The sequence below is a fragment of the Myodes glareolus genome, chromosome 4, assembly GCF_982192425.1.
Source record: "Myodes glareolus chromosome 4, mMyoGla1.1, whole genome shotgun sequence".
Taxonomy (NCBI): domain Eukaryota; kingdom Metazoa; phylum Chordata; class Mammalia; order Rodentia; family Cricetidae; genus Myodes; species Myodes glareolus.
Window position 1 is genome coordinate 23,000,895 of NC_142029.1, and position 25,285 is coordinate 23,026,179.

Consider the following 25,285-nt stretch of genomic DNA (forward strand, 5'->3'; position numbering starts at 1 on the left):
TGCTCCTCGAGGTCTACACATACGACAAAGTTACTTTTCAGATGTGACAGCCAACATGATAATTTACAAATTAGAAATAGCTATCAATTCAGACTTAACTTAGGCACCAAATGTTAAACAATAGGTTTCAAAATAGATAAAACGTCACCTTGCTGCTACTTTCTAGTATCTCTGTTTCAGCTTCTCTTAGTCTTCTTCATTTGCTCTTTTTAAAAACTAGCTTCCCTTGGTTTGCACTCAGTGTGTAGCAGACTCATGCTTACCAACACCCACAAATCCAGAAACTCACTTCAACAGGTGAAGTGTAAGCACCTACAACTGCTACTGCCTGCCCAGGCAAACTCGCGTGCTTGGTCTGTGTGTCTGTCTTTACAACACACAAAGCTGATCATTGTGCCTGCTGCTGGGGATCAAACTTAGGGCTTCACACAGCTACAAACTAACTTTCAGCATGACGAGCTGGTAGCCACAGTGTTTAAAATGGTTCCTAATAAGCTAAATCTTTTACTTTGCTTTTTGTTGAGTGTAAAAGTTACAAAACCTCACTCTGGAAAATTCGGACACTGGCAGAAGTTCAAGCGCAGAGAGCACAGCTGTTTGTAAGTCTTCTCCCACAGGCGGCTGTTACTGACAATTTAGTCCCTCTGGTCCCAGATTATTTGTTTTTTTTCAAAATTTACACTTTATACAGTTATATGTATTCTGCATCATTTGTTGTCAATCCTGTTTTAAAAGCTGTTACAGGGGTGCAGAGACAGCTTAGTGGTTAAGAGCACTGACTGTTCTTACAGAGGTTCTGCATTCAATTCACAGCAACCACATGGTGGCTCATAACTATCTCTAATGGGGTCTGATGTCCTCTTCTGGACTAAAGGTGTACATGCAGATAGAGCACTCACACATAAAATAAATGAATAAATCATTAAAAAAGCTATTAAAAGCTATTAAACACACCATTATATGGTTATATTATTGCTATTTAGTCATCTCATCAACAAGAGAAATGTACATCACTTTCTATTTTTGGCTTCTTATAAACATTATTATATAAATACTCTGATGGACAAAAGTCTACTTTTTTTACCCTTTACTTTTTCTTTTTTCTTTTTTTTTAAAGATTTATTTATTAAGCATACAATGTACTGCTGGCAAGGAGGTTGTGAGCCACCGTGTGGTGGCTGGGAATTGAACTCGGGACCTCTGGAAGAATAGCCAGTAGTCTTACCCTCTGAGCCATCTCTCCAGCCCCTCTTTTTGGTTTTTAAGACAAAGTCTCATGTTGACCTCCACATGTGATCATCCTGCCTCTGCTTCCCAAATGCTGGGATTACAGGCATGTGCTACCACACCCAGTCTTGGTATATATTTTTGTGCATGAGTGCAGGGTAGATCTTAACACAAGTGTTATTCGTTCAAAGATCATATTTCATTTCAAGAATCTCAAGTCATCATCAAAACTGCTTTGAAAAAGAGCATCCTAGTTTGTAAGTTTCATCATTGGCCTAAGAAAGCATTAATTCCCAGAACGGTTATCAACATCAGCAGCTTATATGCACCAGGTACTAGGTATTGTGTATGCATTAGATCAGTTCACCACTACACAACATTATGATGCAGGTAGATTCCAGTCCTAACACTGCAATCGAGGGCAGTGAGGTACAGAGAAATAAAGAAGCCCAAGTTCACACAGTTAGAAAGTAGCACACTTGGAATTCAACTTTGACTGTTTGATCCAGTGTTTTATCAAACATGTTCTTTTTGTTTGGTTCGATTTGGTTTGTATATGACACTGAGAAAAACATTCTGGTCACACCATTCAACCTACCCAAGGCTGTATATCACCACGCTGCAGACTCTGCAGAATCAATGTGAAACACTTCACCAAGTCTTGATATGAAATCACACCTTGAAAACCAAGTTACACAGAAATCATTTCCACATCTCTACTCATCAAAAGTGTCATTTTAATGACATACACATGAAACAAGGAAAAACCCTGCACTTTTGAAAGGGGGAATTTAAAATTGGAAGGGAAAAAAAAACAAAAAGACATAGCTCAGACTGACAAATAACATTTGGTAAGAACATTTTTAAAAAAACAAAACAAAGCAATTTTATTCAGGTATATTTTGATTCATGTAAATACAGTTAAGTTTTACATTTTACATTATTTATTATTATTATTTTTTTTTTGGTGGGGGTTTCAACACAAGGTTTCTCTGCCTAGTCCTGCCTGTCCTGGAACTCGAACTGTAGACCAGGCTGGTCTCAAACTCACAGAGATCTGCCTGCTTCTGCTTTCCATGTGCTAAGATTAAAGGCGTGCGCCACCACTGCCCAGCAAGTTTTATATTTTAAAAGGCACAAGAAGCTGGGGTGATGACACAAACCTTTGTTGTTGGTATTGTTTTTCCTGAGATGATTTCCCTGTGAATATCTGGCTGTTCTGGAACTCATTATATAATTAATCCAGTCTGGCCTTGAACTCAGAGATTCACCTGCCACTGCCTCCACAGAGCTAGAATTCAATTCCCAGCACCAACATGGTTGTTCACAACCATCTATAACTAGTTACAGAGGATCTGAAGCTGCCTCCTGGCCTGTGCAAACAGGTTGATCTCATGTGGTATACAAACATATTGTAGGCAAAACACCAATACATACAAAATTTTATAAAAAGAACCTTAAACAAACAAACAAAAGCCCACTTAAGTTATGAAGGATACGCACTGCTGCTCATTTTGCACCAAAGTTGTTCAGCAAAATCGAGGTCCTCCCGCACTGTGATAAGCACAGACCTGTCAACTGCAGCTGCATCATGGTTCACCGCCTGAAAAAGAAGCAAATTTCAGAGAACATTCAGTTTATTTACTTTTTTTTTAAATATTTATTTATTTATTTATTTATTTATTATGTATACAATATTCTGTCTGTGTGTATGCCTGCAGGCCAGAAGAGGGCACCAGACCTCATTACAGATGGTTGTGAGCCACCATGTGGTTGCTGGGAATTGAACTCAGGATCTTTGGAAGAGCAGGCAATGCTCTTAACCTCAGAGCCATCTCTCCAGCCCCCAGTTTATTTACTTTTAAAGTGAAATGGTTTAAGCTTTAAACACTGTTCTGAGAGTTGTGAAGACATGAACACATACAAAGAACAATGCAAATGCTATTTTCACAGAATTCAATTTACTAATAAGGAGATATACTTGAATAGAGTAAAATAATAGTCTTAAAGTTGTTTTAAATCTGTAATGCCTAACCATTGGTGGCAGTGCATAGCCCTAAGATCCAGCACTCAGGAGGCTGAAGCAGAAGTAAAATGAGTTTAAAGCTAGCCTGAGCTACATGGCAGAACTGTGTCTCAAAACAAAAATCAAACACCAAACAAAAACAACAGCAAAACTATACTGCTTAAAAGTAAGCTTTCAGTTTTATTTCCACATGAAAATATTGAGTTGCCTTTGTCTCTATTTTCTTTACATCAGGTGGAAAGTATCTTGGTTTCATAATGCCACATTATGGCATAGTAACAGCATTTATGTTGTGTTCCTATACCACAGCAATACTCTCTACAGTGTGTTGTTAACATAACTGTTTCTACTCTTTGTAGTCGAATAACAAAAACAAATACAGGATGGAAGGAGATGTTACAAAATGAAAGGTGGCAGTACACCAAATTTCAAAAGCAGGTTAAGCAACTTTCTTTTCTTTTCTTTTTAAACATTTTTTAATGATTCTTTTATTTTTATTTTATGCATATTGGTGTTTTGCCTGCATGAATGTGTGAGGGTGTCAGATCCTTCAGAACTGGAGTTACAAGCAGTTGTAAGAGCTGTTGTATGGGTGCTGGGAATTGAACCTGGGTCCTTTGGAAGAGCAGCTAGTGTTCTGAACCGCTGAGCCATCTTTCCAGCCCACAGGCTAAGATTCTAACTGATAGTCATTGCTTACCTCTTTTTGTGTGTCTTTTTTTGTAGAATCATAAAATTCATCCAGTTTATTTAAGTCTAGAAAGTAGAAAAAGCTCATTAACTTGATTTTATTTTTCTGTTTCCCATATTATTTCCATCCATCCTGTTTTCAAGCAGCAAATGTGAGCAGCAGTAGAGAGGTGCTGTAGCAAACTACCACTGTGGTAGTCATCCTACAGCTGAGTGCAGCACAACGACAGGCATGTGCAGGACACCAAACGGTTGCATCAGTCGTCTACAACCTCAAACCCACCTGTGCCACACGAATTTCCACATAAACAGTCTCTCTTTTTGCAGTCCTGAAGCCTGATCAAATCTAGGGACTCAAGAACAGTTGGCAAGTGCTCTACACTGAGCTACATCCCAAGCCCTCTTTTTATTTTTTTAATTAAATATTTATTTATTTATTATGTATACAATATTCTGTCTGTGTGTATGTCTGAAGGCCATAAGAGGGCACCAAACCTCATTACAGATGGTTGTGAGCCACCATATGGTTGCCGGGAATTGAAGTCAGGACCTTTGGAAGAGCAGGCAATGCTCTAAATCACTGAGCCATCTCTCCAGCCCCTCTTTTTACTCTTGCATTTATTTTGTGACAAAGTCTTACTAAGTTGTCTAGCTTGGCATTGAACTTACTCTGCATCTCTAGCTAACACATCTCCTGCCTCAGTCTCTCAATTAGCTAGGCTTATAGGCCTGTGCGGCCAGGCGTGGTTCAAACTAAATCTTATAATTTTAATAACATTTATCTTTGATACTTTAGAACCAAAGCTGTGCCTCCAACAAGATCTGATCACAGCTTTAATATAGTCTAACTCAAAGCTATATAAAGTCACAAGACAATTATATTTAAATATAGTTAGCATATGCACCCAATCAAAAACAAGGAACAAACAAGAACATATTATGAAAACAAGCACCATTCAGAAATTCTTCTACAAGTTCAACAGCTGATTTTGTTTCCAGAGGTTCAAGCCATTCGGTTACACCAGTTCTCAAGCCATCAGCCAAAACCTGTAGAACAATTTAACAGCCAGAAAACATGTTAGCAGAAATCATAGCTTAATTAATAGGGATGTATTTAATAGTATCGATAAGGTAGCAGTTCTTTAAACAAAATTTTTTAGATATATTTATTTTATTGCTTGTATTGAGTGTTTATTTTCCCTATATGTATATCTGCAGATCACATAAGTGCTCAGTGCCTTCAGAGTTCAAAAGAGGGCATTGGAAATGGAGTTACAGGTGGTTATGAGGCACCACGTGGGTACTAGGTGATGGAGGAGGGTTATCTGTCTATGTGTTACTTTCATTGGTTAATAAAGAAACTGCCTTGGTCTTTTTGATAGGCCAGCCCTTAGGTGGATGGAGTAGACAGGATAAAAGGTTGGGAGAAAGAAGGCAGTGAGGCTGTCGCCATACTCTCCTCTCCGAGACAGCCGCAGGTTAGAATCCTCCTAATAAGCCACCACCTCATGGTGCTACACAGATAATTAGAAATGAGTTAGATCAATATGTAAGAGTTAGCCAATAAGAGGCTACAGATAATGGGCCAGGCAGTGTTTAAAAGAATACAGTTTCCATGTAATTATTTCAGGTAAGCTAGCCGGGATCCGGACAGGAACACAGCCTGCCATTCCTTCAACAACTAGGAATCAAACCCAGGTCCTCTGGAAGAGCAACAAGTGCTCTTAACTGATGAGCCCTCTCTTCAGTCCTATGGTAATGATTCTTGACTACTGACCACTCACTAGGGATAGTGATTTTGTATGTTATTTAAATCCGGACTAAACTTTCTGAGGCAGATACTACTATTATTCTCATTTGATTGAGGCTAAGAAAATTTCAATAACTAGATGAAACTCATACAGTTACTAACAAACAGTACAGGATACACATTCAGCAGGTTGGTAGTCTCAACTCTAATGCTATGCACACAGTAATGACATGTGATCCTGGGTAAATAAAGATATATTATAGGTGAAGTAACAATGAAACTACAAATGTGAAACAAAGCAAGTTTATCCAAACACAATATAATTACACATGCTTGCACACAACAAAATCTAAGCAGAGTCTATAGTAGGGAAGGACAAGGGAGATGATCAGGAGGGATGACTCCAGCCAGAGTGAACAAACAGTAGAAAACAGAAGGAAGAGAGCAAATTCATCAAAAGACTGAGGAACTGCACAAGTTTTGTTTTTTTAACTTCATGTGAGAGATCATATCCATCATTCATTCATTTTGTAACATAAAATGACAGGATCAAGTAGTTAACAATTCCTTTATTCCTAGAGAAAAGAAAAATATTTTCAACAGAAAAGAGATCATTTCCTACTCCCAGAGGGTCTATGAAAAAGGTAAAGATAATTTTTTTGTTGTTGTTGTTTGTTTTTCGAGACAGGGTTTCTCTGTGTTCCTTTGGAGCCTGTCCTGGAACTAGCTCTTGTAGACCAGGCTGGCCTCGAACTCACAGAGATTCGCCTGTCTGCCTACCGAGTGCTGGGATTCAAGGCATGCGCCACCACCGCCCAGCTGTAAAAATAATTTTTTATATGTCAAATTAACTTGGTGGAAGTCAGGAATGTTTAACATATTCCTATTTGTAGGATTTTCCAAATCACAAAGAATGGGGCAGTGTGAAATGCCCACAGTGTCTCTATTGAGAAACAATGCATGATCTTGAGGTGTGTCTGATGGAGGTGAAAGGGCTTTAATTGATTGGTACAGTAAATAAATAAAATATAATTTTAAAAGGCAAAAAAAGAGGGGGCATTCGAAAGGACAAAAAAAAGAGTACAAGGAAAATAGGACATATGTGCATAAGAATTAAAAAAAATTGTATCCATTTATAAAATACAAGGATAGAACTTGAAAAGACTTTAGACACACACACCCTACACTTCTGTGATTCTATGTGTGTGTGTGGTGTGTCAGGGGAAAGGATGGCTTAAACATAGTTGCCATATGACCTAGAAATTTCACCAGAGATGCAGAAAACATGTTCCTACAGAAAAAATGTATAAATGTTCACAGCAATATTATTCATAATAGTCAAAAAGTACAAAAATATTGAAACGTTAATCAGCTGATGAAAGGATGAATAAGAGGCAGTGTATCTGTGTGATGAAATGCTATCAGACAATCAAAACTAACAAAACCTTATTAAGTAGATTAGTGGTTGACAAAGGCTGGCAAGGTTGTGGAGTGAGTACTAAACCATACTATGGATACAAGGTTTCATTTAGGAATGATGAAAATGTTTTAAAACTAATTGTGGGGGCTGGAAAGGTTGATCAATGGTTAAGAGCACTGGCTGCTCTTCCAGAGGACCCAGGTTCAATCCCCAGCACTGACATGGCAGTTCACAACTATGTGTAACTCCAGTTCCAGGGGATACAACACCCTCACACAGGCATACATGCAGATGAGACACCAATACACATAAAATAAAAATAAATCTAAAAAAATAAGTAACAGGGGGCTGGAGATATGGCTCAGTGGTTAAGAGCACTAACAGCTCTTCCAGAGGACCGGGGTTCAATTCCCAGCACCCACATGGCAGCTCACAACTGTCTAAAGATCCAGTTGCAGGGGATCTGACACATTCACAACAACGTACATAAAATAGTTAAATAAACATAAAAATATTTAAAAAAATAAGTAACAACAACAATGAAAACCCAATTGTGATGATGACTTGTATAATTCTGCCAGCCAAGTAGAAAGGTGAAGAATGTAGGAAGCTACTAAGTGGAGCCCTCTTTCATTTTGAGGACAACTTCCACATAAGTAACTACCCAAGTTGTCTAGAGTACGATGAAATATAACATTCTTTTTTGCTTTTTTTTTTTTTGTTTTTGAGACAGGTTTTTCTGTGTAGCTTTGGAACCTATCCTGGAACTTCCTCTGTAGACCAGGCTGGCCTTGAACTCACAGAGATCCATCTGCCTCTGCCTCCCAAGTGCTGGGATTAAAGGTGTGCACCACCACCACCAGGCCCGATAATGTGTAATTCAATGAAAGAAATTCCAGAAGGATACTCACAAGGAGAAATTTCAGTTCTCTGTGGAGATGATTCAAACAACCTCTGGGCTCTCCTGATTGTACTCTGATATTCTAAAAAAGTATCAAAGACCATCAGTTTTCATTGGCAACCTCATCTTCTCTGTCCAAGAGTCACTGTGACTTGCATTTCAATTACACGTTTTATAAAGCACCAGTAAGTTAAATCAGGTTTACACCATGCTCAAAACATCTTACCCTGAGATCTTACAGATCTAGCCATTCTGATATACAACCTGAATCAGGCCACTGCCCTCCTCTGTACTATGAAGATGGAAAAACTGCCTCCCTCACAAACCTTTCCTCAGGGTATTTCCAAGAGCACAGGTGGAAGAAATTTAAATAAATAGCCCCAAACTTATTGATACTTAGCATTATGACACATTGAAAACAAAGTTCCAATAAATCACTCTATTAGACTCCTAAGTAAACCAACACACAAGTCTAGTCAAAAGATACAGCTTTACAACCTAAGTCCTTAAAAAACAAGTAAGTAAATTCCTACTACAAGAGAAGAAAACACAAATAAAATTACCCACAATCCTACCCTTCACGAGAACCACTGTTAATACTATGCATACTTCTGGGCATAATTTTTTTTTAACAAAACATACTTGACATCCACAGTTGTACATGTTATTGTATATACTTCTTTTTAACTTTTGTTTATTATTTCCTGTTCTTTTAAAATACACAGTCTAGGGATTGGATGTAGGCAAGGACTTTACCTCTGAGCTATATCCCCAGCCCTAGATTTTTAAAACATTTTCCCTTCAAGATAGGGTGTGTGTGTGTGTGTGTGTGTGTGTGTGTGTGTGTGTGTGTGTGACCTTGGCTGTCCTAGAATTAGCTATGTATACCACTCTGGTCTTGAACTCACAGAGATCTGCTCGCCTCTGCCTCCCAAGTGCTGGGATTAAAGGCATGCACTACCATCAGATCCCAGTAAGACAGAGTTTCTTTGTGTGTAGTCTTGGTTGTCCTGGAATTCGCTCTGTAGACCAAATTGGTCTAGAACTCAGAGGTCCACCTGCCTCTACCTCTGAGTGTTGGGATTAAAGGCGGCCCCACCATCACCTCATGTTTTGTTTTTGTTTTTCGAGACAGGGTTTCACTGTACTTTTAGAGCCTGTCCTGGAACTAGCTCTTGTAGACCAGGCTGGCCTCGAGCTCACAGAGATCTGCCTGCCTCTGCCTCCAAAGTGCTGGGATTAAAGTCATGCGCCACCACCGTCTGGCTTAAAACATGATTTGTAAAGTCTGCAAAAGCCAAACCGGGTGCTGCAGGTCTATAATCCCAGCTACTCTGGATGCTAAATCAAGAAGTCACAAATTCAAGGCCAGTCTGGATTAAGGAGCAAATTTAAAGCCAACCATAGAAAACTTAAAAAGAGTCTGGGTCTCATTATATATCCTTGCTTGGCTTGGAACTCCCAGACAACCTGCTTGATCTGGGATTAAAGGCATGTGCCACCTGGTCTGCCTCATTTTTTTTTTTTAAAGTAAAAAAGAAAAAAAAGGGCTTGTGTAGACATGAGGGTTCTGTCCTAGTGATATGGTTGAGCAGTTAGGAGCATGTACTGCTCATGTAGAGGTCCTAAGTTAGATTTCCAGCACCAATGTAGTGACGCTCACAGTCCCCTTTAACACCAGAACTAGGGCAATCCAACACCTCTGGCATCTGTAGGTGTCTGCACTCACATGTACATACTCATCACTAAAAATCATTGAAATAAATCCTAAAAGGTGGCTTTCTGGGACAAATGTCAGTGGGAGAATGTTTGCCTATTATGTTCTACACAAGACTTTGAGTCAATCTCCAATAACAAAAATAAATTTAAGGAGGGCTGGAGAGATGGCTCAGAGATTAAGAGCACTGACTGCTCTTCCAGAGGTCCTGAGTTCAATTCCCAGCAACCACATGGTGGCTCACAACCATCTGTAATGAGATCTGGTGCCCTCTTCTGGCCTGCAGGCATACATGGAGGCTGAACCCTGTGTACATAAATAAATAAATATTTTAAATAAATAAATAAATTTAATTTGAAAAGCATATATAGTCTCTCATCATTTCGCCATTTTTTTAAACTGAATGCTCAGCACGTTCTGTGAGAACTCAGTTATATAACACACCAAGTATTCATACATAAATTTTTGAGTTTTATTAGCAATATTAAGGTCTTTTCTTTTTGAGACAGCGTCTTACTATGTAGCTCTGGCTATCTTGGAACTTACTATGTAGACCAGGCAGACTGGCCTCAAACTCAACAGAGATCCTCCTGCCTCTGCTTCCCAAGAGCTAAGATTAAAGGCGTGTACCACTGTGCCCAGGAACAGAGAGAAGTCAACATCCCTTGAGGGAGGCCTTAATCATATCTTGAAAGTAAAATTCCAGAGTAACAGGGTTATAAGGAATTGACAGCTCAGCTTACTGGGCAAAACCTTCATTAGTTGCCTGCTGAGACCCTGGGAGTCAGCCAAGGTTTTCTTTTTTTTTTTTTTTTTTTTTAAATATTTATTTATTATGTATACAGTGTTTTTATCTGCATGTGTGCCCACAGGCCAGAAGAGGGCACCAGACCCCATTACAGATGGCTGTGAGCCACCATGTGGTTGCTGGGAATTGAACTCAGGACCTTTGGAAGAGCAGGCAATGCTCTTAACCTCTGAGCCATCTCTCCAGCCCCCAAGGTTTTCTAAGTGTACAGCCTAACAACCAGTCAATGTCATACAGCATTAGCAATAAACACGTAAACCACTCAGGAGCCTAAGAAACTTAAAGAGAAGACAGGTCCATTCCTACTAGAGTTGCAGTGGAAGACAGGGGAGGGGTTTGAAGAATCTCATCCACAGGACTCCAGGAAAGATCCAAAGTGACTGTAGTTTGTGACGGGGTGACAACATCATCCAAGTCAGTGGACTTAAAGAGTTCATACTGAGCAAATCCTCTGGCTGTTACCTGAAGACAGGTCACAAGAAGATCATTAGCAATAACTTCATATGACCAATTCATTATCAAAATCCCCTTGATGTCTGTCCCAAAAGAAAAAAAAGCACTATACATCAAACTGTCATTCCAAATGAAAATATAAGACAATTCTTTTCTGTTGTTTTTGTTTTTCAAGACAGGGTTTCTCTGTGTAACAGCCCTAGCTGTCTGGGAACTAGCACTTTTTTTTTCATCATTTTTTTTTGTTTGTTTGTTTTGTTTTGTTTTTTCGAGACATGGTTTCTCTGTAGCTTTGGTGCCTGTCCCTGAACTAGCTCTTGTAGACCAGGCTGGCCTCGAACTCACAGAGATCCACCTGCCTCTGGCTCTCAAGTGCTGGGATTAAAGGCGGGTGCCACCACCGCCTGGCTTATAAGACAATTATTTTAAGCAACAAATATTGTACATATATATTATGTGGGTATTCTGTCCAAGGAGTCTACCAACCTTGAATCTCAAGCACACAGATTTTAGTGCTTCAGCACGATTCTAGAGCTAACCCGAAGATACCAAAGAATAACCGTGCCCTGGCTGATATAAAAATAAATACAAATACTCCAACACTAGAGAAATGTCTAGTCATAGTGAGAAGAAAGCTGTTATGCTAGGAAGGCAGATCAATCGAGCTCTGTGTAAGTAGATAACAAGACAAATACTCACAGCAGACAAGTGATGTCTTTTCTTGTGTGAATTTTTTAGATTTTCCAGATCTTCAGAGTAATTTTTGTCAGCTACAAAACATGAAATGGAAAAAAAAGGGGAAACATTTAATTCCAAATTATAAAATTATATTGGGCAGTGGTAACTCAGACCTTTAATCCCAGCACTTAAGAGGCAGATCTCTTTGAGTTTGAGGACAGCTTGGTCTATAGAATGAGTTCCAAGATAACCAGTGTTACATAGTGAGATCTTGTCTCAAAACAAACAAACAAACAACTGGCGTAGGAGGTCCTTCTGTTTGTGTGTTGCTTTCATTGGTTAATGAATAAAGAAAATGCTTTGGGCCTGATAGGGCAGAACTTAGGTAGGTGGAGAAGACAGAACTGAATGCTGGGAGGAAGAAAAACAGAGTCAGGGAGAAGCCATGGATCCTCTGCCTAAGAGGGACGCTGGTAAAATTTTTCCTGGTAAGTCACTGCCACATGGAGATATACAGATTAATAGAAATGAGTTAAATCAAGATGTGAGAGTTAGCTAGTAAGAGACTAGAGATAATGGGCCAAGCAGTGATTTAATTAATACAATTTCTGTGTGGTTATTTCGGGGCTCAGCTAGCCAGGCGGCCAGGACAAACAAGTGGCTCCTTCCCTTGCAACAAACACCCAAAACCCAAAACAAAGTGTTAAATAGAGAAAGAAAGGGGATTTGAGTGGGTGGGTGGCAGCGGGGGGAGGGGGTTGTTCTAGGAGGAGTTGGGGGAGGTGAAACTATTATAAGAATACATTACATGAAAAAATTTTTATTAAAAAAGAAAATGGAATTAACTGGGCATGGTGACACATGTCTTTAATCCTAGCACTCAAGAGACAGACTCAAATAAGTAGTTAAGAACACTGGCTGTTCTTCCAGAAGACCTAGGTTCAATTCCCAGCACCCACATGGCAGCTTATAACTGCCTATAACTCCAGTTCCAGGGGATCTGACACCTTCAGATAGACAGACAGACATGCAGGCCAAACATGAAAGCACATTAACTAAAAATAAGTTATAACCCCAAAAAATAAGAAATAGGGGCTGGTGAGATGGTTTAGTAGTTAAGAGCACTGGCTGTTCTTCCAGAGAACCTGGTTTCAATTCCCAGTACCCACATGGCAGTTCACAGTTGTCTGTAGTTCCAGTTTCAAGGGATTTGATACCTTCATGCATATAAAATAAAGTTAAATAAATTTAAAAAAAGAATATATTTAAAGTCCAATATGGAAACTCACATCTAGAATCTTAGCTACTTTGGAGGCTGAGCAGAAGGATACTGAATTTGAACTCAGACTGTGCTATAAGCAATAAACAAACAACAATATATCCAATGTATAAGCAATAAAAATATATAATATAGATTTATAGAATAAATATAAAATATATAATAACATAATAAAATATATAATATATAAGCAACAAACAACAAATGTGCACACACAAAAATAAATGGAAACTAAATAGCCAGGCACACTGGCATGAACTTGTAGTCTCAATTGGAGGGTGAGCTAGGTGGTGGTGGCGCACACCTTTAATCCCAGCACTCGGGAGGCAGAGGCAGGTGAATCTCTGTGAGTTTGAGGCCAGCCTGGTCAACAAGAGCTAGTTCTGGGACAGGCACCAAAGCTATAGAGAAACCCTGTCTCGAAAAACAAAAACAAAAAATCAATTGGAGGGTGAAGCGGGAGTCTCACTGAGTCCACAAGTTTAAGACTAGCCTGCAAAGAACTCAAATTAAAAAACAAAACACATGCACAAAACACAAAACAAAAACAAAAACAAAGTCTGTGTGGTGGTATTTAGATACAATTACAGAAGTTAAAGCAGAAAATATTAAGTTCAAGGCCAACCTTGACTCAATCTACCCCTTCCAAAAAGGCAAAAATAGGGGCTGGAGAGATGGCTCAGAGGATAAGAGCATTGCCTGCTCTTCCAAAGGTCCTGAGTTCAATTCCCGGCAACCACATGGTGGTTCACAACCATCTGTAATGAGGTCTGGTGCCCTCTTCTGGCCTGCAGACATACACACAGACAGAATATTGTATACATAATAAATAAATGAATAAATGAATATTTTAAAAAAAGAAAAGTAAAAAAAATTAAAAAAAATTAAAAAATAAAAACAAAAAGGCAAAAATAGTATTATATTCTAGTTACACTCTGGTTTTTAATATTGTACAGTAAAAAAAGTACAAATTAAATTAAACCTAAACAAAGCATCAGAACATGTCGAGACTTTCAGGAGTTCTGACCTCCTACCTGATAAGCACAAACTCAATGTTCCACGTTATACTTCCCTCCGACATGGAAACTCAAGAATAACACGAAACAACTATGTAAATAAATATACCAAGACTGAACACTCACCTTTACAAGTGACCACATATAAGACAACTCCTGTAATGATGTCCTTTGCTGTGATGAGCTCAACTCCTAGCCAACAGGTACCTTCAGGATCTGAACTGTCACATCTCACCCAAAGAGGAGGAAGGGCAGTAATTGGCTGCTTAATCTTCAAATGGGTCATATTAGGATTGTGAGCCATAGTATAAAGCCCAATTAGCTGCCTTGAAAACAATGGATAGGAGAACCAATTATAAAATACCAACCACAAGCTATCTTTGAAGCTGAAAGTGTGGCTCACTGGTAGAACACATGCTCAGCACCACCCCATGCCCTACTTTTATTTTTTAATTTAAAAAAGATAAGTGAAGGGTCTCATAGTCAACAATCTAGAAATGAAGTGAAAAAATGGATGAATACATGTATATTTACATACTTCAGCAAGAATAGAGTATACTACATACTCTAGTAGTTATAAGTCTAGAGAGATGGCTCAAAAGTTAAAAACATGTACTGCTCTTGCAAAGGACCAGAGTCCAGCTCCCAGCACCCACATTCAGTGGCTTAGATTTGCCTGTAAATCCAGCACCAGGGGGATTCAATACGTCTGGCATCTGCAGAGACCTAAAATGCACATACCCTACTCTTACCAACACATATCTGCATAATTAAAATTAAAATAATTTTAAAGTTATGTACATTGGGCATAAAAATATATTAATACATAATTCTGACAACAAGATAACAGTATATATTATCATGGTATACAACAGTTATATGGTATACATATGGACCATATACTACTTTGTATATATAAATCTGTATTTGTTGAATGAGAAAAATGACAGCGAGGTGGTGGTGGCACAAGCCCTTAATTCCAGTACTCGGGAGGCAGAAGCAGGCGGACCTCTTTGAGTTTGAGGCCAACCTGGTCTACAGAGCAACTTCTAGGACAGGCCCCAAAGCTAGAGAAATCCTGTATAAAAAACGGGGGGGGGGGCTGGAGAGGTGGCTCAGAGGTTAAGAGCACTGACTGTTCTTTCAGAGGTCCTGAGTTCAATTCCCAGCAACCACATGGTGGCTCACAACCATCTGTAATGAGATCTGGTGCCCTCTTCTGGTATGCAGGCATACATGCAGACAGAATATTGTATACATAAAAAATAAATAAATCTTAAGAAAGAAAAAGAAAAGAAGAGAAAAATGATAATGTACACATACCAGACATGAATAACTGACAAATGTGCATTAAGGTATAGAGAAGTCTCTATACCACTCAAAATTAAAAGTCAACTAAAAATAAAGCTTAAACTTCTATTTTTCAAGAGATAGAAACAATTTACTATTAGATATTCAAAAAGGAAATTTCTAAGGCATTGGACTTTAAGAAGTAAGCACAAAAATCTTAAGACAGTAGTATGAAAGGCATAAAGAAATAGAAAACCAAGAAACGATAAGGCCAGGAGACAGCTAGATTGATAAACATGCTTGCCTTGCAAACAGAACCTGAGTTCCATCTCCGGAACCCATGTTAAACACACGTATGCACACATGGGACTGGATAGCTTATGGGTTAAGAGCACTTGTTGCATTGCCGGAGGATCTGAGTTTGATTCCCAGCTGTCATGTCCCTTAGTTCTTAACTGCCTTTAATTTCAGCCCCAGGGGAATCTGACTACCTCTTGAACTCCACAGGGACCCACATGCATGTGGCATATACATACATATGTCATGTGTATTCACACACACACACACATAATATAAATAGAAACAAAAGTTGGGTGTGGGTGATTTGTGCACTTATTAATTCCAGCACTGGAGAGGGGGAAAACAGGAGGATCCTGGAAAGAGGTCAGTCCTCCTAGCCTATTTGTCAAATTCTAGGTCATAAAAGGCACTGGACTACATTTAAGAAATAGCACTTGAAGCTGTCGTCTGGCCTGCATATCTATGGGTATTTCTTCCCACATGAACACACACACATTCACAAATAACCCAAACACATTAGCAGAAGAAAACAAAATAATGTTTAAGTCCTAGGGAACAGAGAAAAAAGGCCACGTTATGACTATAGCCCAAAAAGTCAGGGAAAAAACTTACTAACCAGCATAAAAAGTTTATAAATCTTTCCTTTCCTTTCCTCCCCCCACCCCATTTTTCGAGACGGGGTTTGTTTCTCTGTGTAACCTTGGCTATCCTGGAACTCTATAGACCAGACTGGCCTCAAACTCACAGAAATCCACTTTGCCTCTGCCTCCCAGGTGCTAGGATTAAAGGTGTGAGGTTATACACTTCTATGTGAGGGGGGTAAAAACTAGCAAAAAGACATATTATTATAGTGATCAGTTCCAGCACTCGTTGCTCCATAATGTTAGGATTCTTAAGACTCTATCCTCCAGAATTCCTTGAAGGCAAAGACTTCGGTTTGCAGGTGGCAAGGGCTTAGGTGGAGGTCACAAAACATATACACAGCAGGAAAGCAAGAAAGGAAACTTAAAAGGCAAACAAGCATATTCTGGAAGCACACTGATTTCTTGGACATTATAATTCATGCTGTGTACGACAGGTGCCCAGTATATACCCAGGGCTATAGTCATTGACACCTAAAAACATTCCTGAATAGTTTGAATGCCAGCTCAGTAGCACCCCCTGATGGAAAACCTCTGTGCACCAAGCATGGATTTAACCATGAATCCAATGAAGAACCTATACACGATTTTTAAGTATTGAAGCAATACAACCATGCTTTTAAAAAAAAAAAATCATCCAATTTTAAAAAGATAACTCTGGTAGTAGGGAAAAAGAAAAACTGGGCTAGATTCAAAGCAAACAATTAGGAAGCAACAGAAATAGACTAGCAGAGTGGGATGGAAAAGGGGAAGGTGAATGCAGTCTTACAGGTCATGGTCAGGATACCTATGGGATATCTAAATAGGGCTATCCTTGGAGAGCTAGGCATACAGATATCAGGGGAAGGCACATACCTTAGGGCTAGGTGCAGTTTTGTTATTTTATTTATTTATTTATTTATGATGTATACAATATTCTGTCTGTGTGTATGCCTGAAGGCCAGAAGAGGGTACCAGACCTCAATACAGATGGTTGTGAGCCACCATGTGGTTGCTGGGAATTGAACTCAGGACCTTTGGAAGAGCAGGCAATGCTCTTAACCACTAAGCCCTCTCTCCGACCCCTAAGTGTAGTTTTTCGAAGTCTGTAAGAATGGTAAAAGTTAGTTTTTTTTTTTCCTTTTGAGTAAGGGTCTCATGTAGTCAAGTCTGCTGAAAACTTATTTAGCAAAAAAGGATGACCTTGAACTTCTGATCCTCCTCCTTCTGTCTCCCAAGTGCTAGAATTAAAGGTGTATGTCACCATTTGTGGTTTTATCTAGTGCTGGGGCTCAAATTTAGGGCTCCATGTATGCTAATCAAATAGTCTACACACAGATTTACCTCCTCAGCCCCAACAATGTTTCAGTTTAAATCCTCTCTTCTATTTCTAAAACAAACAAAGAACTTACCTTGCTCTCCCAACTGGCAAGGCCAGTGGCCTAATATTTTCACTAGTAGAGAAATCAGAAATAGCAGTTTCTTCAGCCTGTGGTTCTTCAACATGACTTGTTTCTTCCTTCTCCAAAAGCTTTAAAAATGTTATAATTTAATCAGATCCAAGAATCAATTCTTTTCTGTGCTAGGAAATAACTACACAGGATGCTAAAGAGATGGCTCAGTATTTAAGAGCACTGACACTGGAGTTATACCCAGTTGTGAGCTACCAAGTGGATGCTGCAAACCAAACCCAGTTCCATCTCTCCAGCTCCCAAGGATACTTGCTACTTGTAAAGGAAGCACCTGATGACATTAGAAAAATGCTCTAACATGGACAGTATGATAAGCTAAAGGTAAAACACCATGAGAGACCCCCAGATAATTAGATATATTCATTTCCTAACTGGAACAAACTGCTTGCGGGATATGCGCTTAGAGTACACAGCCCTCAATTTTTATCTTTTATTTATTTATTTGGACACAAGGCCCACATGTTGGGATCACAGGTATATAGTACCACACCCAGCCATAGGCCTCATTTTTGTCTGTTTGTTTTTCAAGACAGGGTTTCTCTTTGTAGCTCTGGCTGTCCTGGAACTCACTTTGCAGATCAGGCTGGCCTCGAACTCAGAGATTCGCTTACCTCTGACTCCTGTTGGGGTTAGAAGTGTGCACAACACCACTGCCTGACTTAGTCCTCATTTTTTTTTTATCTGGCTGTCCTGAACTCTATTTCTAGACCAGGCCGGCCTTTGAATTCTGAGATTCTCCTGCCTCTGTCTCCCAAATGCTGGGATTAAAGGCGTGCACCACAACCACCTGGCTTTAGGTCTCACTTTTTAAAAAAATTATTTATTTATGTATTTTATGTATATTGGTGTTTTGCCCACATGTATGTCTCTGTGAGGGTATACAAACAGGAGCCACAGACAGTTGTGAGCTGACACATGGGTGCTGGGAATTGAACCTGGGTCCTCCAGAAGAGTAGCTAGTGCTATTAAACACTGAGCTATGTCTCCAGACCCTAGCCTTCACTTTTTTGGGGGGGGAAGTGAGAAGGGTGTTTCAAGACAGGGTTTCTCTGTACAACAGTTCTGGCTGTCCTGGAGTTTTCTTTATTGATCAGGCTGGCCTTAAACTCACTGAGATCTGCCCACCTCTGCCTCCCAAGTGCTGGGATTAAAGATGTGTACCACCACCAACTGGCTGCTAGTCCTCACTTTTTATACTTACTGTTTTTAGGACTGTCAGATCTCACTAGTGTTACAGGATCTAATAGCTATGTCTGTACGGTGGTTATATAACTTTGGTTTTGACAATAATGACAGTAAGAATAACATTTCCTGAGTATTAGTGTATTTTAGGCACCACCTTAATTTCCCCATTATTAGCCATAAAAATCATGAGCTATGCTGCGGGAGTACCTTCCGCTGCTTCAGCCAATAGTCGCTGAAGCACAAGCCCACAGCGCTGCGGAAGCGTCTTTTTTTTTTTTTTGCTGAGCTAGACACTATTAGTATCCTTGTTTTATAAATGGAAAAAAACTGAAATTAACAAAAAACTAAATCGCTTGCCAAAACCACATAGCTACTAAATGGGGGCGAGGAGATTAACATTTGATCTAGATGTGCACACACAAAAAAAACAATACAGGAGTAATTATAGCAGTTCTTAGTTCATGTATGGATGCTTTGCCAGCATGTATGTCTATGCATCAAGGGTGCACAGTGCCCATGACTGCCTAAAGAGGGAGCCAGATCTCCTGGAACTAGGGTTATGAAAGGTTGTGAGCTGCCTTGTGGATGCTAGTATCTGAACCTAGGTCCTCTGCAAGAACAGCCAGTACTTTTAACTGGCTATCAACTTTTTGCCGTCTGAAGGCATCATGGATCACCAGCAGCTCTATTGGAGTCACCCACGGAAGTTCAGTCAGGGTTCTTGCTCCTGCCACATGTGCTCTAACCACCATGGTCTGATCCGGAAATATGGGCTGAACATGTGTCTCAGTGTTTCCGTCAGTATACGAAGGACATAAGTTTTATTAAGTTGTACTAAGTGACCTTGAATGGATTTTTCAAGACTGTCTACCCAGTGAAACAGATCATGCTAGCCTTTGTACTAATAAAAAAAAGTGAAGACCTTCAAAAATAAATAAATAAACAAAAAAGCACAACTGAGCTATCTCTCTGGCTCTTACAGTAGTTACTATACATAAAAGCCAAAGACCAAGACCAACCCAAATGCCCTTCAAGCATCAAACTGTGGCATATCCATACCATGGAATACATATAGCAGTAACTTACAAAAGGGTTTATTAATGTGTTCAATGGGCTTGAATGACTAATTGATAGTTTTATTTGTTCTTTGTTTTGTTTTGTTTTGTTTCTGAGATGAAGGGGAGGTCTCACTATGTAGCCCTGGCTGTTCTGGAATTAATCATGTAGACTGGGCTGGCCTTGAACACTCAGAGATTCTTCTGCCTTTGGTTTCCGGAGTGCTGGGATTAAAGGCATTTGTCACTGTGCCTAGTTTTATTCTTTTTCTAAATGAATCTATTCTAAAAGTATAATTATGTCTTTATCTGTGGTTGGCATTATATTTCCAGTAGAGAGCACCATGCTTACTCATAAAAGAATTATGTCCACTTTCATTAATGCTGATGGGAAAACATGTAGCATGAGAGCATTCCCAAAGAAACAAATGTGGCTTCTAAGCACGAACCGCAAAGCCCAACACTTACCACTTTTTCCACAAGAAACACGGAGCTGTTCTCATTTAGAAGAGTTTTCAGAAGATCTGGCTGGCCTTTGCTGATCAGCTGCACTTGCACATCAGCCTGTTAAAAACAGATCGTAGTGTTTTTATGTGGGATTTAAGTGCTACAGACCAGCTGCATGCAAATTACTAAAAAAGGAACACGTTTTCAAAAGTTTTCCTTATTTTGTCAAGTTGTTTCTCATTTTTAGAAAATCTAGTTTATGGATTGGGGGAATCTGTCAGTTTGTAAACTGTTTGTTGCTTAAGCATGGGGGCCTCAGCTCAACCCTTAGTAGCCATGTAAAGCAGAGCACAACTCCAGTGTTCAGGAGGCAGAGACAGGAGAACCTTTGGGGCTTGTTGGCCAATCAGTATAGTCAAGTAAGGAGTTCTAGATTGAGTGAGAGACCCTGTCACAAAATAACTAAGGCGGACAGCAACTGAGAAGGACACCCGTCATTGACCTCTGGCCTTGACACGTACCCAGAGGCACACGTGTATGCACATACACAAGAAAATCCAGCTTTTATCTGCCACCTATCCACATTTCAAAGCTCACCTGAAAAGCCCTCTTTGCTACACAGTGGGAACCTGTCTCAAACAGACAGAAAGAAAGAGAAAAAAAGAACCAAAGCCAAGAAACCATATATTTTATTTAGTGACGTTCTGGAAACGACAAAACTATGGAGACAGAAAACAAATTAGCAGCTGCAGGTACTAGAGACATATGAAAATGCTCATACAGAGACATGAGCAAGTTTTTAGACAGGAAATAGTCTACATTTTGATAATGGGAGTAGCTGCACTTTTGAAGCTATTTGTCAAAATTCATAGAATTATCTCCTGAAAGGGTAAAATTTAGCATATGTAAATTAAATTTAAAAAAAACTTTGATTTTAGGATGATTATGTTTAAAACCAAATAAATTGCTCATACCTCATAGAAGAATGGGTCTTTACAGACTCCTTTCTTTTCTTCATTAAGTTCCCTGAAACACAAAACAGAGATCTGGAGGATCAGCTTTATTATTTAAACTCAGAAATTAGCTGGCGCATTATTTATGCATCAGTGGAAAAGCTTAGTCCTTACACAGCTCTAAGGAGAGCTGCAGAAGGGGAAACAATTAGGTTAAGGAAAGGTAAAGGAAGGTTAGGTAAGGTGGGGCATGCCTTTAATCCAGCAAAGGCAGATCTCTGTGAGTTCCAGGCCAGCCAGGGACATACAGTGAGATTGTATAGAAACAAAGCTTTTTGTTTGGTTGGTTTTGGTTTTTTTTTTTTTTGGTGGGGGTTGTGTGTAGACATGGGTAAGGTGGCTAGAGAGATAGCTAAGGAGTTAAACACTATTGCTCCTGCAGAGGACCTGGGTTCAGATCCAAGCAACCAAATGATGGCTCACAACCTTATCTATAACTCCAGTTTTCTGCCCTTTTCTGCCTTCTGCAGGCAACAAGCACGAACCAGTGCACATACTTACATACAGACAAAGCATACACATGAAATAAGTAAATCTCAAGAAATTTTTGAGTGCCAGGCAGTGGTGGTGTACACCTTTAATCACATAACTCAGGAGGCAGAAACAGGTGGATCTCTGTGAGTTCAAGGCCAGTCTCGTCTACAGAGGGAATTCCAGGATAAGCTGCAAAGCTACAGAAAAACCCTGTTTTGAAAAACCAAAGAGGGGGAAAAAAAACAGAAAAAAATTTTGATTATGTGTGTATGTAAGGTGAATGGGTAATGCATGTATAGGTGCAGGTGCCCAAGATGGCATTGCCCTGGCACTGGAGTTACAGGTAACTGTGAGCTGCTTGCTATGGACACTGGAAACCAAACTCTGGTCCTCTGGAAGACTCGTAAGTGCTCTTAGCCTCTGAGGCATCCCAATTTTTTTTTTTTAAAAAAAGGGTGGGGGCTTGAGGGATAGCTTAGAGGTTAAGAGCACTGGCTACTCTTCCAGAGGTCCTGAGTTCAATTCCCAGCAACCACATGGTGGCTCACAACCATTTACAATAGGATCTGATGCCCTATTCTGTCATTCAGGTATATATGCAAACAGAGCACTCATATGCACAAATAAATAAATCTTTGAAAATAAAATAAAAAGATTTGCTATTTTAATTATTTAGTGGGTTTGTCCATGCATGTAACTGCAGAGCCTGGAAGAAGGCTCTGGTCCCGCCCACCAGTTAGAGTTGCATGCAGCTGTGAGGCACCATACGTGGTGTCTGAACTAACTGCTCGGCCCTGTTTCATAAAATATTTAAGTCATCTCAAAGCCCATAAATTATAAACCATTAGCAGACTCAAATGAAATACCAAATGCATACCCAGCCTGATCGACAGGGAAAAGAAGCTGTAGTTACTGAAAAGCACGACAGTTCTCTCAGGATATCATTTGTAGCTTTTGATCTGATACTTGACCTAACTGATCTAGGAATACGAAAACAGTCCTGGTAGACTAATTTTCGTTATATTGCACAAGATTTTTATTTTTTATTTCATTTTATTTTATTATTTATTTATTTGGTTTTTCGAGACAGGGTTTCTCTGTAGCTTTAGAGCCTGTCCTGGAACCAGCTCTTGTAGTCCAGGCTGGCCTCGAACTCACAGAGATCTGCCTGCCTCTGCTTCCTGAGTGCTGGGATTAAAGGTGTGCGCCACCACCACCCGGCGTTATTTTTTATTTTTATATGTTTATTTTTCGAGACAGGGTTTCTTTGTGTAAGTCTTGACTGTCCTGGAACTAGCTCTGTAGATCAGGCTGGCCTCTGCCTCCAAGTACTGGGATGAAAGGCATGTTCGACCACTGGCTGCTGTTCTTTTGTTTCTTATTATACTTATTTATACATGTGCATGTGTGTAGGGGGGGTGCTTGCCAAAGTCAGAGGACAGCTTGTGGGATATTTTCTCCTCCCACTATGTGGGTCCTATGCTAAGATGTTTGGTGGCAAGTGTCTTTACCTCTGAACCATCTCTCTGGTCCAAGATTGTGAATTTCTCCTAAAAATGGTTGTCCTTTACATATAATTCAATAATATTACTTGGTCATTCAGCAACTGTTTCTCAAGCATTCTTGCTAGATACTGCGAATAGCAAACAAAACCAGCTGTGACAGGAATCCAAAGAGTAAACTGTCAATTATGGGGTACCAAGAACTCTGGGAGGAAAATACTTGTGAATGACTTGTAGTTTTTTAGAAACATGATAACGGCCCCACGTAGAACAATGGAGAAGGGCAAGAACAAGGAGACTGGTATCAATGGTAGAACACTTGTCCAGCACCACAAGCCCAACCCACCTGCAATCCTCAGCATAGAAAAACAACAAGGGAGGTGGTGGGGAGGTTGGGAAAGGAGAAAAGGAAGTTGGAGTCTTAGATTTAGAACTCTTGAGAATAATTCTGGAGTTAAATGCCACATCAGAAAGAAAACACCCAGGAAATAAGTAGTAAGCCAATGGATCTAGATAAATTTTTATCAGTGGGGGTGATAAAACAGGCACAAAATAACCATAGAGGCTAGGGACATAACTCAGGTATAAGAGTGCTTGCCTAGGCCAGGTGGTCATGGCACGTGCCTTTAATCCCAGTACTGGGAAGCAGAGGCAGAGAGATCTCTGTGAGTTCAAGGCCAGCCTGGTCTACAAAAGCTAGTTCTAAGATAGGTACCAAAGCTACATAGAGAAACCCTGTCTCGAAAAACCACAAAAAGAATGCTTGCCTAACTTGTGTGAAGCCCTGGATTCTGTTCCCAGAATCTCAAAAATTGTGCATAATGGTACATGCCTATAATGACAGCACCCTGGAGATGGAGGCAGGATGGTTATTAGTCCAAACTCATCCTTGGCTTGGAGGCCAGCCTGGGCTACATGAGACCTTGGATTTAAAACAACAACAAAACAACTTAACGCCGTGGCAGAAATACAAGAGTTAAAAACAACTGAAGTTCCTGCACGCTCACAGACATCATTAGCTTTACTCAAAACACTAGCTCTTAGCTAGGCAGTGGTGATCACACCTTTAATCCCAGCACTTGGGAGGCAGACAGGTGGATCTCTGATTTGGAGGCAAGCCTGGTCTACTGAGAGTTTCAGGACAACCAGGGCTACACAGAAAAACACCATCTCAAACAACAACAACAAAAACCACTAGTTCTCCCCCTATAGTGTAAAAGTATTTTACAAGCATTACTGCTTTTGTAAACAGGAAGAGGAGCGATAATGGATGGCAGTTAAAAATTATAGCATTTTAAAAGTACTGTGCTATATATACCCAGCCAGCAACATCCTGAGTCTAGAATTTAAAAAGGTAAACTTCTGGTCTCATGTCAGACCTATTAATCAAAAATCTTGGGGGCAGAACCCATAAATCTGTATTTTCCCAATCCTCCAGGGTGATTCTGCAGGGTCAGTTATGAGTCACTGTCCTCGATTTTGATACAGAATGAAGACTTGACAGAATCCTCTTGTAGCAGTCTTTCACTAAAGGAACAACGTGAATTCTGGCATGGTGGCCCACGCCCCTAATCTGAGCATCAGGAGGCTGGCCAGGAGTATCACTGAGAATTCGAGGTGACTTTCTGTCTAGTTTAGGCTAGAATTGAGACCCCTGTCGCAAGAAAATCATGAAAACAGCGAAACAGCATGCTTTTTAAAGCCAGCCCACGGTCAAATGTAGCTCATACGGTCATTAAAAGAGACAACTACACATTTTTCAGTAGTCAGCCAAAGCGTAAGGCGGGAGGATGCCATCTACTTCTCTGTATCCAGGGAGCCTCTGCTTAGAAGTGGGTGCATGAGCAAGATGAGTAAATTGACTTGTCACCTTGTCCTTCTTGCTCGAGAGACTAGGAGCAACCTAGGCCTCTGCAGAGTCAAACCCACTGCACAGCCAAGACCCGCCCTCTCCTATCCCGG

At 39.9% G+C, this 25,285-nt stretch overlaps 1 protein-coding gene and 1 pseudogene across 3 annotated transcripts in view; one reads left to right on the forward strand and one right to left on the reverse strand.

Annotated features, from left to right (window-relative positions):
* Zwilch (zwilch kinetochore protein) overlaps positions 1-25,285 on the reverse strand; it is a 45,011-nt gene that overhangs the window by 19,465 nt on the left and 261 nt on the right. For all 3 annotated transcript variants that reach the window (XM_085689220.2, XM_085689221.2, XM_048424408.3), the window contains exons 2-12: positions 21,309-21,360; positions 20,356-20,451; positions 17,588-17,706; positions 14,092-14,291; positions 11,692-11,762; positions 10,846-11,001; positions 8,025-8,096; positions 4,897-4,990; positions 3,954-4,009; positions 2,731-2,830; positions 1,826-1,905 (exon numbers count right to left, since the gene is read on the reverse strand). In XM_085689220.2, the coding sequence (XP_085545346.2) occupies positions 1,826-1,905; positions 2,731-2,830; positions 3,954-4,009; positions 4,897-4,990; positions 8,025-8,096; positions 10,846-11,001; positions 11,692-11,762; positions 14,092-14,291; positions 17,588-17,706; positions 20,356-20,451; positions 21,309-21,360 (1,096 nt within the window). The remainder of the gene's footprint in view (positions 1-1,825; positions 1,906-2,730; positions 2,831-3,953; positions 4,010-4,896; positions 4,991-8,024; positions 8,097-10,845; positions 11,002-11,691; positions 11,763-14,091; positions 14,292-17,587; positions 17,707-20,355; positions 20,452-21,308; positions 21,361-25,285) is intronic.
* LOC125393457 (small ribosomal subunit protein uS14 pseudogene) lies at positions 19,501-19,670 on the forward strand (annotated as a pseudogene).